Source organism: Protopterus annectens, chromosome 3.part1, assembly GCF_019279795.1.
Source record: "Protopterus annectens isolate FY-2018-M chromosome 3.part1, PAN1.0, whole genome shotgun sequence".
Taxonomy (NCBI): Eukaryota; Metazoa; Chordata; order Ceratodontiformes; family Protopteridae; genus Protopterus; species Protopterus annectens.
The window spans coordinates 1,303,079,206-1,303,094,737 of record NC_056732.1 but is presented as its reverse complement, the minus strand read 5'-3'; the positions used below and the strand labels follow the sequence as shown (position 1 = coordinate 1,303,094,737).

Below are 15,532 nucleotides of genomic sequence, written 5' to 3'. Positions count from 1 at the left end.
TCTGGCGTCTACTTGCGATATAAAATACCTACGAAAACACTTCCAGGCAAAGTTCCTAAATAGTCTAGACTTTGTTGCATACTTGGGAGATATACTTATACCCCCCCCCCAATTGTCTCTTTGTGAATTGCTTATCCAATCTCTCTTCCCAATCCTTTCTAAGCTCCTTTGACTGATTCTTAATTATCATGCAATATTTTATATGCTTTACTAATTATTCCTTTTTAATGGCAGCTTCTGTTCTAGATTGTATTAAAAACGCTACCAGTGCTGGTCTTTCATTTAGGAGCCCCCTACTTCTTTCTTTTTGACTATACTCTGATATCAGTCCTTGATAGGGAAAGTAGTCTCTAACCTGCAGCCCAAATAAATTCTTGTCCTCTTCCCATTCTATTACCTTTCTAGTTATCTGCTCCCAATACATTGGTTCCTTTGCCAGCTTTCTCCAATAAATCCCAGCCCCATCTCGCCTACTATCTGTATCCCTGACCACAGTCATCACTATCGGCAAAATCTCTTTTCTCCATTCTCATGCTGGTATGTCTTACAATACTTGTTATTTTAAGAATATAACACTCTGCATGATTTTTGGTTGTTCTCCATAAGAGTCTGCATCCAAAGTCCCCAGCTCTCCTTATTTCTTGAGCTTCCTTCCTGTGTCAGCATCATTCCTTTCCATTTTGAATTACAGTTTTCTGCTTGTGCTATGTGTAAGAGCCTTAACTGTGTTGCTCTAAAATACCCCCTCAAATTAGGCAATCCTAGTCTGCCTTGTTCTACTGGTAGGATCAGGTTATCCCACTTGACCTTTGCTGTCTTCCCTTACCAGATTAATACATCCCTTTCTTAGGGAGGCAAGACTGGTACAACACTACCACAATCCTTCTTAACAAATCAAACTCAGCATGCATTTATCCAGCATCTCAGATGTATACAAAGAACTGCAATATTCTTCAAAGGTTCTTCACTGGTAATTCTTTGAAAACAATACATTGTTTCTTATGATAAATTAAGAAAATAAGCAAATGTCAGCTAGTGATTAAATTCTTTATATCATGCAGCTGACAAAACACAGCAAATTTCATAATCAAATATGATGTAAAAAACTGTATACCAGTCCACTGCCAGAAAACTCTGGTAGACAGTATGATGCGACACCCTTTACTGAAACAAATTTGTTAGAATACAGCTTAATCAATCTTTAACACTATGATAAAATCCCTCATCTGAAGCTAGTCAGCTGCAGGTACTGGAGTCAGTGCATTACTATCAATTTCTGCAAATAGATGAACACAGAATACATAATTTGTTTTCCTCTGGCAAAAAAAAACAGTGCAAGGAAAAATAATTTCAGTGGGCAGCTTAGACGCTTAAGCAATATGGCAGATGCTGCGTCTGTACAGGTCTACCTAAAAACTGAGACAGCAAAGCTGACAGACTATCATACAATATCTTAATTCCTCCACAAGACACAACACAAATAAAATAGTGTTAAAGAGAGAAAAATAGGTTAGCTAAAGTCATTTAACCTGCCATTGGGAAAAAAAAAATTCACAAACAGAGCTATGCTGTGAAATTAGTTGCAACCAGGCAGAAAAAAACAAAGACACATTGTTATTAGTCTGCCTTTGCATAAACTGCATTAAAAATAGTTCAAGTTACATTTTAAAATGATCAAATCATACTACTGAGTTTAAATAAAACAGCAAGGAATGCCAAAAAAATAAAATGCTAACTTTTAATGTGTGGATGCTTCTAAGCAAGGTATGTGGGAACAGGACGGCTTGAACATCCCAATACAGATCACTAAAATAAACATTCCTACAATATGAACAATTAGCATGTCATACAGAACATGGCTGTGCACAGAAATTAGTATGCTATACAGAACTGTGTTCTACATAATAAAGAAATAAGAAAAAAAATCTGAACTGTTCTACCTGTAAAAGCAGTTAACCTGGGGTTAGCATATGTAAGTACCAAGTGCCAACAGCATTCAGTTCTAGCTGGTAGTTTAGAACAGCAGTTAACTATTTATTCTCCTGCTGTTCAATGGATTTTCCTACTGGCCATTAAAACTTAAATAAAACTCCCATAGCTCACCTTGATTATTACATGGCTGTGTACACTGAAGGTTTCGATTCAGCACAGGTATAGCCCACAGATTCTGCTGTCCATGCTCGTTAACATACTGCATAAATACGTCATAGAAAACAGGTTCAGGAAAATCATTCAAAATCTTGGAAAGCAAGATGGTGCACTGTTGGAAATAACAGAAAATAATGTAGTTAGCAACTACTGTACTACTGTGCTAGAAATTTCAAACAGCCAATCGTAGTTATCAGAGGAGACTGGCAGCCCTCTCTATGTACTCAAGTCTCTTATAAACTGCTCCATGGAGATCTTCGTCTTAGCCTTTCATGCTGTGATCCAACCCTATTTGACGTCCTCTTCCTTTGCAGAACTAATGGTACATTACATACTCAGTTAAAGGAACTAAACTTTCATTATCCGATAAATAAGACACGTCATGATACGGTATCCCTCACCTCATGAATAAACTTCTTCTAAATGTCAATTAGAAAAGCACCCTTGCCACCTTTGGATGGGTGTCTCAAATTCTCTCCTGGTCTACTAGTCTTGCACTCCTTGAGTCTACAGGGAAATTCTGGATAGTTTTTTTTTTTGGCTAGGCTTGAAATGATCTGCAAACCAGTTGCCTAGTGCTTACCTAGGAACCTACAAAGAAAAGGCATGCTGAAAAAAAATCAGCAGTGGTAATGTAGAAATATCAACATTTTTCAATAAAAATCACATTTCACAAAATCTTATTTTTATTAGAATGCTTATTGTTGAAATTGGCTTTGTGGCTCTGTGGTTCTGTCCTGCTCTCACAAGACAGTGGAAAACACGATGAGCTTCTCGTCGGCAAGGGACACACCAACAAACAAGTGACAAAACCACAGAGGGACAAAGCGGGATGCGCGCGCACACACAGACTCGCACCTCTCTACATCATTTCCTACACACACACACCTCACATCATCATTTCCTGTACACATACAGGCACTCTTACTCATTATGAATATTACACTGCTTATAATGTTAAAGTTTATCAAATGAAGCACATACTGTTATAATAACTCTTAAGTCCTTTTCTTTTAAGTGGAAACTACTACTCAGCATATGTGTTGTATAATACTGGATAAAAGTGCCATAGTGGCTTGACATCAGCTCACTTGGTTACACCCAGAGTTTGGCCCACTGGAATTTTTATATGACAGCGATAATTGTAACAATGTATGTCTTTTGATCTGAAAATGTTAACAGACACACTGTTAAGTATATTGGGGTGAATTTTGGTGGGTATGTACTTACTTAACGTGATGTCAGCTTTGTGACTGAAGCATTTATATAAGCAGCATTAGCGACAGATTCAGCAATTGCCTGGGGCAGTCATGCCATTTATCTTTGCTTACTTACCCTGCCACACTGTTCACAAGCCCCTTTCTGTGCAGATGCGCATTTACATTGAGTCACATTCTGTCAGTGTTAAACGAAATTCCCCCTACTGTCACTCAAGGTTACATGATAAGTTTTGTATTTCTTAGTAACACAGTTTGTCTGGGTAATGTTTGATCCAACTCGTGACTTTTCAGTTCTGACTTCAAAACAGTTGTTTAAGTGACTTCCATATGAAGTTAACAGAATCGAACCAACTAGATAACAGAGTGAAGTTAAGAGGAACGGAGCATTAACTGTAGCTGTATGGTAGTGCAGTACCCCTAAGATGTGCCAAAACGCTAAGCTGAATTTAAAATGCAGTGACATGCAGGTTAGTCATAAGTCTTATTCTTTTGGCTTTTCCCGGTTAGGGGATGCCACAGCGGATCACCGGTCCACAGATTGATTGGCAGTGGATTTTTACGATGCCGAGTTATCAGCCCGATGACCAATCTTCACGGAAGGCACACACACCTAACTGCATGTCTTTAAAGAACACTCAGCCACAGGGAGGACATGAAGACTCTGCACAGAAGGAACTCCAGCCGAGAATTGAACCGAAGAACCTCTTGCTGTGAGGTGACAACGCTAACATATGCATCACCACAGCCGTTACAGTTTAGTTGCAACTTAAAAAAATAATAAAAATAAACTGAGAAACTAGTGGTCTTAAAACTGGATCATTCGTTAATGAGCTGTCACAATAATTTCCAAAAATCTAGTGTTCCAAAGCAACAAGCCTTTATTCGTCACAAACAAGCGATCACTTGTGGTGGGTGAGGTTGGAACTAGACAGCTTCCTATGCTTGTTCATTTTTTTCAATTAGTCAAAAGTGCAACACAGAAAAGCTGCTAAGGGGGGGAAACTGTATCTTGTAATGTGCTTTTACAATGACAGCTGAAAATATTATTTGTGTAATTCTGCTTAGGAACTGTTTGAAAGACATGAAAACGGACGAGCATATGTAATCAAAGTTACCTCATGAAGGTATTATAAGCAATTTCTGTATAAATATCTTTCTTGAGTAGTAGGTAATGTTTGCACTTAGTCATGTGCTTTCTCTTTCAGTGTATTCTCCTAGATTTTGGACATTTTCTTCTGTTGTACAGTTCAATATTTGTCCATGGTTATTTATACTTTGTGGATTCTGTTAAGTTTCTTAAACTTTACATTACTTAAGAAATATATATGTATACCAGGACCGTGGACCAAAACACATTATGAAAACAAAAACTGTTTAATCGCAACACACAACTTTTACGGCCAAGCTGCTGCTTCAGGCTGTAACCTTTATAACTATAGAGACAGACTATTTAGAAATTAATTACTGTAAGTTTAGCATGAGCTACTATAACTATTAGAAACTTTAGTAGAAAATAAAATTCCTGATACTACAGAAAAAATTACAGTGGAAATAATTGGATATGAAGCTACCTGGAGTGGTAGAAACAGTAATGATTAGGTAATGCATGGACAGAGCCAGGAATTCATTGTGTAATTTAAGTGAGTTTTTGAACAGCGTAATAGTTGAGGTAGAAAAGATAAAGCAGGGGGAAGGTTATTCCAGGATTTAGCTACATTATGGGAGAATAGTGCTTTACCTGCAGTGTTGTTAGCCTTAGAGATGTAAAGGAGTGATTTGTCAGTGGAGCAAAGGGGACAATTTGATTTGTAGGGCGTGAGTAGGTGACTTAGTGCTGGGGTTCTATCGGGATGTCTCACAATATTGTAGGCAATGATTAGTTGATGGTAATTAAGTAGTTGGGGAAATTCTAGCCACTGTAGTTTCTTTAGAGCCTGACAGTGATGGGTTCTGAAGGTGCAGTTATTAGCGAACTTGGCAATTTTGTTGTAACATGTCACAAGTCTAGCAAAATCATGTTTTCTGATGTGTAAGGATTGGTACCACATACAATAGAGTGGACAATAGATGGGTTTGGGCTAGGGAGATTCTCGCTTTTTTTGATAGAAAGTTTTTGTGTCTGTATAGTGTTCCTATATTTTTATGGACTTTTTTGATGGTTTGTGAAATGTGGACATCAAACTGTAGGTTTTTGTCAAGTTCTACACCCAGAAGTTTGGTGTGTTCAGAGAGGGTGATGAGAGTACCATTTATGGAAGTGACTGAGGAGGATAGAGAGGTAGGAATAGATTTGTTGGGGGTGAAAAGAACCAATTTAGTCTTTTTGAGATTTAGGATAAGTTGGATCCGAGTAATCCAACTTTCCACTAAACTAAAGGAATCCTGAGTGAGTTGTTGTAATGTGGTAAGTGAGGGTGCAAAGCAGATAAGAGTAGAATTGTCTGCATACTGTATGAGTGTAGCAGGGTGGGTGGAGGTATGAAGATTCGAGAAAAGAAGACGACCTAATATAGAGCCTTGTGGTACACCTATGGTTGTTGGGAGTAGAGGAGATAGTAAACCTTGCCAATGGACAGACTGCTGCCTATTTGACAGATAATTTTTAAACCAGGCAATAGTTGGAGGGGGTAAAGGCTAGAGAGGCAAGGGTGTCTAGAAGTAGGGAGTGTGAGACCATGTCAAATGCTTTGGAGAGGTGTAAAAATATATCAGATACAAAGTTGTTGTTTCTGTGTTGGTTTACCAGGTTAGTAAAAGAGAGAAGAGCAGTTGTTGTGCTATGGTGTTGCCGAAAGCCATGTTGTATGGAGGAGATAAAATTGTGTGAGTTTAGGAAATTCATTACTTGAGAGTATATACATTTTTTGAGTTTAGATAGAGGGGATAGAATCACAAGGTGTAGCCGTCAGCCATTTCAGCAAGTCTGCCCAAAGATCCTCCTCTATGCTTTCTCAGACTTTCATCAAGCTACTCCTTAAAGAGGTTTTGTATTTAAGATCACCTAGGAAATGGGTGTAATTCTACATCCATTTGAACCAGCTTTTCAAGCTGTTTTATGGTTTTAATTTTTTTGTCAGTTAAAGATGTCTTTTGTATAAAGAAGTCCAGATGGCATTTTAAAAACATAATACTAGTCATCTGGAAACCTAAGTGTATAAGGAGATTTCTTATCCCATAAGGGACTTCTGACACTTGAAGGACTCTGCAAACACAAAGTATGTTGTCCAAATAAGGAAAAATGTGAATGCCCTGCAGACTGCAATGGGCTAACACAGGAATTAGACACTGTGATGACCACAGGAGCAGTAAATAATTCCAAGGGTAATGCAGAGAAGTAGTAGTTATGTACCTACCATAACTTTCCATGTTAGTTGTCTTCATCTCGCCTTCTTTCTTGCTGTTTGGGGATTGGAGCCGATCCTCGGCTCCGACTCGGCCATCTTCAATAGCTCGAGAGCTGTTTACTGGCTCGAGGCTACCCCTTATCCCATTATGCCTAGCGATAGCTACCCAGATCTTGTTTGAAATAGCTAATCCAGACATAATAAGAGAGAAACCAGTTATCAAAAAATTGGTTGCTCCATGCATTCTAATATCTAGAATAGGTTAGGAAGACCTAGCCAGAACAACAATAAAAGAATACTCACCCAGTGAAAAAAGGGACTCCTCTCGATCCACTACGATGGGGGACGGAGGGAGGGATGAAAGAAAGAAGGCGAGATGAAGACAACTAACATGGAACATTATGGTAGGTACATAACTTCTTAATGTTAAGTTGTCTATCTCGCCTTGATTCTTGCTGTTTGGGACAGCGTCCCTAGAACCTAACACCCTGGGTGGCTCAGTGGAACAGACTCTTCAGAACAGTGGAACCAAAGTCAGCTCTGCTCTGGGAGACCATATCCACCTTGTAATGAGAAATAAAGGTATGAGGGTTTGCCCACGTGGCAGCTGCACAGATGGAATCCATGGGCAACCTGGACTGAAAAGCTACGGAGGTGGCTAATGACCTTTCGGTTTAATTGGTAACTCTTTGTTCCTTAACTGGTAAATAAGAGTAATAGAGTGGGACAACCATCTGGATAAGGTCACCTTGGAAACTGGGAGACCTTGTTTGTTTAAGGCATATGAAAGGAATAATTGGTCTGACTTTCTTATTTCTTTAGTTCTATGTAGGTAAAAACGCAATTGTCTATGAACATCCAATTGGTGAAGCTTGTACTCTGCCTTGTTGCTATGATTTGGGAAGAACACAGGGAGATCTATAGATTGGTTTAAATTATTTTCTAAGCAGACTTTAGGAAGAAACGAAGGATTAGTCCTCAGAGCAACTCTGTCCTTGTGAAACACCAGGTAGGGAGGATGAACACATAGTGCTTGAAGTTCTGAGACACGCCTAGCTGAAGTGATAGCTACCAGAAAGTGTGTCTTCCAAGATAGAAACTTGATGGAGCAGGATGCTGTTGGTTCAAAAGGAGGCAGAATTAAGGAAGTTAGGACTAAATTAAGGTCCCAAGGAGGAGGGGGGTCTCTCACTGGAGGTCTAAGAAGAGATGTTCCTCTCAAAAAAGCTTTACAGAGCTTATGAGACAATGTTAGAATTTGACAAACCAATATGAAAATTAGAAATGGCCGCTAATTGTACCCTAATAGTAGCGGAAGCGGCCCCGGAGTGAAACAGTTGTGCTAGGAATTCCAGAATTCTGTGGACTGGGGCTGAGAAGGGATCCACATTCATAGACTCTGCCCAACAAGAAAAACGTTTCCATTTGCTAGCATAAGTTTTTCTCGTTGTAGACTTATGAGAGGAGGCCTGGCTAAGGTTGGAAGTGGAGCAACCAAGCTGTGAGCTGGAGAGTTTGGAGGGATTGATGCAACCCGCCTGACTGATGAATCAGGAGATCTGGAATTGGGTCCAGAGTCCAGGGCTGATCGAGAAGGTAATGGTGCAGTAACGTGAACCATATCTGTCGAGGCCAGTAGGGGGCAATGAGGATCATTTTGCAACCCAAAGATTTTGCTTTCTGTATGAGTTTCGGTATCAGGGGAAACGGAGGAAAGGCATAAAGAAGTCCCTGAGGCCAATCGTGGACTAGAGCGTCTCTGGGTATGTGACCTGGAAGCGGAAGAAGGGAGAAGTAATTGCTGCATTTGCTGTTGAAGGGGGTGGCAAAAACATCGCAGCAAGGCTGACCCCATTTGCGGAAAATAAGATCTGCAAATTCCTGATTCAGAGACCACTTGTGAGGCATGAGGATAGCTCTGCTGAGCCTGTCTGCTATGACGCTGGATCTCCCAGGGATGTGCGTCGCAATCAGAAAACGTTGGGAGGAAATCGCCCACTGCCAAAGTCTGAGTACTTCTCGACACAGGGGGTAGGATCTGGTTCCGCCCTGCTTGTTGATGTACCACACCACTGACATGTTGTCTGTTTGAATTGCAATGGTCCCGGAAGGAAGGAAGAGAGTCTTGAAGGGCTTGCAATGCTAGGAGCACGGCTCTCATTTCTAGGACATTTATGTGCAGATGGTACTCGTGAGGTTGCCAAGTGCCTTGGACTGTCCTGCCCAGATAATGCCCCCCCCCCCCCAATCAGGGAGGCGTCTGTCATCACGGTGGCTACCGGAAGGGGTTGTATGAAAGGTCTGCCCTGAGTAACTAGTGGGGAGACCATCCACCAAGAAAGGTGTCTTTTGCATGCCTCCGTGACCAGGATCATGTGAGACATGGGTAGCTCTTGGAAAGACCACTGCGTGAAAAGAAGCCACTAAAGAATTCTCATGTGTAAATGCACTAGTGGTAGTAGAAGAATGGCAGCTGCCACGGAGCCCAGAGTTTGAAGGACATACCTGACTTGGATCCTTTTGCTCTGCATTAGGATTTGCACTTGTTGACGAATTGTGGACACTCTTTCCAGTGGCAACCTTGCGGAAATATCCCTTGTGTTTAAGTCTGCGCCTATGTAAGTGATACATTGACAGGGCAACAAGGCAGATTTTTCAAAATTTATTGTAATACCTAGCTGGGTGCAAGATGTGATTGTATAATCCCCCGCTTGTAGGAGTTGATGCCTGGTGGTAGCAGTGAGGAGCCAGTCGTCTAGATATGGAAACACCTGGAATCCTTGATGTCTCAGGTGAGCCGTGACCACTGCCATACATTTGGTGAACACCCTGGGGGCTGTGGTAAGACCAAAGGGTAGAGCTCTGAACTGGTAATGACTGGCCCCCACCCGAAAGCTAAGAAATCTCCTGGAGCGTCTGTCCATCTTGATATGGTAGTACACATCCTGAAGATCTATCAAGCACATCCAATTGTCCTGACCCAGGAAGGGTAGACTGGACTGTAGCATGACCATCCAAAACTTTGTTCTTTGTACAGATTTGTTTAGTCTGCTGAGATCCAGAATCAGTCCCCAGTCCCCAGTCTTTTTTGGTACCAAAAAGAACAGTGAGTAAGTTCCGGATCCGTGCTGGCCTGCGGGGACTTCCTGAATGGCTCTTTTTTCTAGCAGTTTTGAAACTTCTATTACTGCTTGCTCCTTCAGACTGGGTGGAACATCTGGAAGGGTCTTCTCTGACTAAGGGGAATTGATGGAAGGGAATTTTGTAACCTCCGGATATAATGGACCGTACCCATCTGTCTCTTGTTAAATTTTGCCAGGCTTTTGGGTACAGTGAAAGTCTTCCCCCGGCTGCCTCCAGAGGTGAGCAGCCGGGCAACCCTTGAGGGATGCTGGAAGGGCGTACCAGAGAAAGATTCTCTGTTGCCCTGGTTCTGCAGACCCCCTCTGCCACGAGGGCAGCGTTTTATTGTTTCCCCCCTCTGCCTCTGGAGGAAAAATCACTACGTGTGTCAAGGCAAGGCTCCCTGAGATTTATGGAACCACATCTTCCCACTCTTCTGCCCCTTTGGGAAAGGTCTAGAGGGAGTGGAAAAACGGACTCCCACGGCAGAGAGAATCTTGCCTTCTTGCTCACACCTAGTCAACGTGTCTTTCACCTGTGGCCCAAAGAGAAAGGAGCCATCAAAGGGGGTATTGGTGAAGGACGTTCGAAAGGGTTCCGCAAATTGACACAGGCGCATCCACGCATGCCTCCTAAGGGCACCCATGCCCCTGGCTCTACTCGCTCCATCGGCTGCATTGGAAATGAGTCTCATGGAGGAGTTAACTACAGAATTAAGCATCGCTAGCTGGGAAGCTACTTTGGCTCGTACGTCCTCAGCTGTAGGATCTTGAAGGGTATCTCCAAGCTCTTTAAGGAGATCCCTTTGAAGGCGAGTAAAATGACATAGATAGTTCAGGGACCTCATGGAGAAGGTCGCTAAAGCAAACATTTGCATTACGTACCTGTCCATCATCCTAGACTCCTTGTTAGGGGGATGAACAGATGAAGAGGTCTCTGCTAACTTTTTTGGTGGCTGCTGCTACCATCATGGCATCAACGGGCACACCTTTAGAAAAGAATTGCTTATCCTGGGGAGCTGTAATAAATTTAGCAGGTGTCCTCGGAGTTGGTTCCACTGTGTCTGGAGCTGACCAAGCCTTTCGAGCCACTACAGACATAAGTGGGTCGAAAGGTGGAGAAACCCAGGAGGTGGAAGGGTTGGGAACTGAAAGCATCCAGGAATACAAACTCATCCTCGGTAGGGGTTAGGGGATTCCAGTTCACCCTCTGCCTAAGCATTTCCAGGATGTCCGAGAAAGGAACATCTTCAGAGGGGGATCTTGGGGACCCTTTCGATTCATCTAAGCCTGTATCAGAATTTGCAGACTCAGGGGAGTTTTCTTCTTCCGAGGGGGGCTCCTCTGAGTGATCAGGGGAGGCCTCAGAAGAAGAGGAAACACCCAATGGGGTGTCCTGGAGCATCGGTTCCCTACGCTTGGGGTCTGGATGAGGAACAGAGGTTGGCACAGACACTACAGGGGACAGAGCCGGTGGGGCAGGTAGTGGAGCTGACTTGGGGGGCAACACATTCTGCATGACCTCAAAGGCGTCCCTGCCTCGAGGCAGAGAAAGCTCCGGTTCCAAAGAAATAGGAATCTTTCTCCATGCCGAGGGGGACAGCTCCGATGCTGATGTTGGAGCTGAACTCACCTGCGCCGATACTCCGAGAGGGAGAATGGGGTCGGATAAGGGTCTGATGCCACTCGCCCCCTCGGAGCTGACGAGGGAGCCTCAGCATACAGATTCCTCGATCGAAGGTACTATCGAGGGAATCAGAGCCAACGTCGGAACCGAAGGAGATATGGTTATCGGAGCCGATGGTTCCACCACTCGAACCCCAACAAACTCCGGCTCCGAGCTCAATGGAGTCGGAGGAGGAACAGAAAAGGAGGTGGATGGAGCAGATACCTGTTGCGGAGGACTGGACAATATTTTTGCTAGTGCCTGTGACTTTAGCAACCTACTTACTACTCTCTCCACATCATGATCCGACAGCCTAGAGGATTGAGAGGAGTGTGAAGAACGGAGCCTATGTTCACTTTGCAATAATGGAGACCCAAGAGCCGAATTAACTGACTCTAATGAAGGGGACCTCAGCCTTTTATGGCTCCGAGACGGCTCTGAAACATCCGATGGAGCCGACAGAGGGGTTGTCTTGTTGGTGCCAGCCGGAACCGACATACTCGGTAAATCCTGTACCGGAGTCTGCTCCGAAGGTGGAGCTGAAGGTTTAGAGGATTTTGGGGATTTCATGGGCTGTGAACTCTTTGCTGGTGAATCCTGAGGTTTTAACAGACCCCTAAGGATCAATTTGTTCTTCCATTCCTGCAGGACTCTTGGACTAAAGGCATGGCAGATAGAACAAGAGTCCTGCAGGTGAACAGTGCCCAAACAATAAACTCAACTAGTGTGCCCGTCTGTCAGACATATTTTCTGACAGCACGAGTCACACTTTTTAAATCCAGATACTTTAGCTTCTTTAGACATAACTAAACCACAAAAAAGCAAGTACCAGAAGAGAAACACAGATAGAAAAAAATTCTACTCTAGTCAAACTACAACAGACTGTGTTTATATTTTTATGCTTGTTGGGATCGGATCCTTGGCTCCGACTTGGCCATCTTCTATAGCTCGAGAGCTGTTTACTGGCTCGAGGCTACCCCTTATTCCATGATGCCTAGCGCTAGCTACCGAGACCTCATTTGAAATAGCTAACCCAAGCCATAGCTATAGAATGAAACCCTTCCAAGCAGAAGTTTAAACCTACCTATCATAAACTCTAAGTCAGTAGAGGAAACAAGCCAGAGAACACTCAGCCAGTGAAATCTGAACTCCTCTCGGTCCAATAGGACAGGGGGATGGAGGGGGGATGCAAGAAAGAAGGCGAGATGAAGACAACTAACATGGAACGTTATGGTAGGTACATAACTTCTTTATGTTAAGTTGTCTATCTCGCCTTTGTTTCTTGCTTGCTGGGACAGCGTCCCTAGCACCTACGATCCTGGGTGGCTCATTGGAACAGACTCTTCAGAACAGTGGAACCAAAGTTAGCTCTACTCCTGGAGACCATGTCTAACTTGTAATGAGAAATAAAAGTATGAGGATTTGCCCACGTGGCAGCAACACAGATGGAGTCCATGGGCAACCTAGCCTGGAAGGCTACAGAGGTGGCCAAAGCCCTAGTAGAATGACCTTTCGGTTTGATAGACAAAATACAGTTTTGTACCTACCATAAATGTAGATGTTCGAGTGTTCACCCTGCTGCAGTCATCACACTTGGGTTATCCTGCCGTCAGGCGGTCCCGCAGTCGGCCCGAATTCCAAAGTCTTGGTCCAGCGTCAGTTGCTGTCTCTTCTTCCCTGACGTCAGTGCGCCAGGGGTATATAAGAGGCATCCAACGCCATTTTCTTCAGTTTTTCTTGCCCCAGATGTCAGGTGCCCCCAATAGGTAGGCAATATATATATATATATATATATATATATATATATATACACACACACACACACATATTGCTATATAAAAATCAAACAAAACCCTTAGGTACAAGCAAATACACCACAGAGGTAGTATAGGATAAAGTGGTAGAGATAAGTTCAGCTAGTTCAGAGGGGATGGAGGGAGGGTAACCTGGACTGCAGCAGGGTGAACACTCTAACATCTACATTTATGGTAGGTACAAAACTGTACTATGTTCATCGTGTTACCCTGCTGCAGTCATCACACTTGGGTTGAATTCCAAAACTAAGGATGGGAGGTGGAGTCAAACATTGTTAGAAGAATCTAGTAGGCCCTGCAAAACTGCAGTGGCAAAACCAGCTCTAGTCTTAGAGTATAGAGGTAAGTGATAGTGTTTGGTGAAGGTGTGCACTGAACTCCAAGTAGCAGCTTCCAGAATATCCTTGGTTGGCACTCCACTGAGAAAGGCTGCTGATGTAGCTGAAGCCCTGGTGGAGTGGGACCTAATGTTAGCAGGTACTGGTCTCCCATGACGCGTGTAGCAGAAACATATGCAATGCCTTATCCATTTTGAAATGGTCTGTTTTGAGATAGCTTTTCCTTGCGATCCTGTAGCATAGGCTACAAAAAGCTGGTCAGTTTTTCTGAAAGCCTTAGTTTTATCCAAGTAGTAACGTAATTGCCTGTGAATGTCCAAAGAGTGCAGGAGTCTTTCTCCTTTCTTCTGGGGATTTGGGAAGAAGGTGGGCAAGTGAATGGTTTGGTTTAAGTCCACATTGGATACCACCTTTGGCATAAAGGAAGGATTAGTTCGTAGAGAGACTCTGTCTTGATGAAAAAATTATGAAAGGTTCCACTGCCATTAGTGCCTTTAGCTCTGAGACTCTTCTAGCTGAGGTTATTGCTAGTAGTAGGGCAGTTTTCCATGAAATAAATTTTAAATCAGCTGAAAAAGCTGGTTCAAAGGGCGGCAGTGTAAGCTTTTCCAGAACAAAGTTGAGATCCCAAGTAGGTGTTGGAGCTCTCCTTGGCGGTCTTAAGTTCTTAGCCCCTCTGAGGTACTGTCTTAGGAGTGGATGTGAAAATAAAGGAGGATCCGTGCTGTAATGAGGGTGGCCTAATGGTTAAGGTGTTTGCCTTACAAATACAAGGTGCAGGGTTTGAGTCACACAAGGGATAATTGGCTAGGCTTAAATGGCTTGCAAGGGCAGTTAGCTTAGTACTAATCTATGAACCTATGAAAAAGAAAGTCCTTTGTGTAACATCTCAGTTAAATATTGTAGAATCTGAGCAATGTTCGGCTCCAGGGGATTTAGGCCTGTAGCCTGGTTCCAGGCGCAAAATCTTTTCCATTTGTCTGAATAGATTTTCCTGGTGCTGGGCCTCCTGGCCTCCAGAATGACATCCATAACAGCTTTGGATAAAGTTGTTGGCTGGTTGTTTAGGTAATTTGCCATGCAGCCAGGTTTAAAGTCTTGAGCTGGCTGTGCCGAATCTGATGGTCTCGCTGGGTGAGCAGGTGAGGAATGTGTGGCAAAATCCATGGTGGGCCGTGGGCCATGTTCCTTAAAATTGGGTACCAATGCTGGCGTGGCCAGTCTGGTGCAACGAGTATCATTTGTGGCCTCTCTAATCTGACTTTCAGCAGTATTTTTGCTAGAAGAGGCAGTGGAGGGAAGGCACACATTGTTAATGTTTTCCAACTGAATGAGAGGGCATCCACTTTCCAAGCTAGTGGATGGAAGGTCCTTGTGCAAAATTTTTGAAGTTGGTAGTTGTGGGGTCTGGCAAACAGATCTATGTCTGGGCGTCCCCATTTTTGAACTATCATTGCAAATACTTGTGGATCTAGTTTCCATTCGTGTGGATCCATGATGTTTCTGCTTAGGTCATCTGCCAATGTGTTTTTCTTTCCTGGCAGGAATTGTGCTTGTAATTGAACCTGGTAAGACAGTGCAGTGTTCCACAAGGTCATTGCTTGCCTGCATAGAGGGTAGGAATGTGTGCCCCCTTGCTTGTTTTTGTACCACATAACTGTGGTATTGTCCATCTTTATTAGTAGTTGTCCTGGGTGTAGAAGGTCCCTGAAAAGTGTTAGGGCATTCTACACTGCTAGCATTTCTTTTTGATTGATATGCAGGTGTCTCTGATCTGTAGTCCATTTGCCCTGAATGCACTGCCCTGCCATGTGTGCTCCCCAGGCATAGTCCGATGCATCTGTAGTTATAGTTTGTCTGGCTGTGGGTAAGGTGAAAGG

General features: G+C 43.2%; 1 protein-coding gene across 1 annotated transcript in view; it reads right to left on the bottom strand.

The window, feature by feature from the left end:
* The window catches only part of TMEM67 (transmembrane protein 67), a 4,866,727-nt gene that overhangs the window by 3,042,649 nt on the left and 1,808,546 nt on the right, over nt 1–15,532 (bottom strand). The window contains exon 10 of the mRNA XM_044066290.1: nt 2,104–2,260. Coding sequence (XP_043922225.1) covers nt 2,104–2,260 — 157 coding nt within the window. The remainder of the gene's footprint in view (nt 1–2,103; nt 2,261–15,532) is intronic.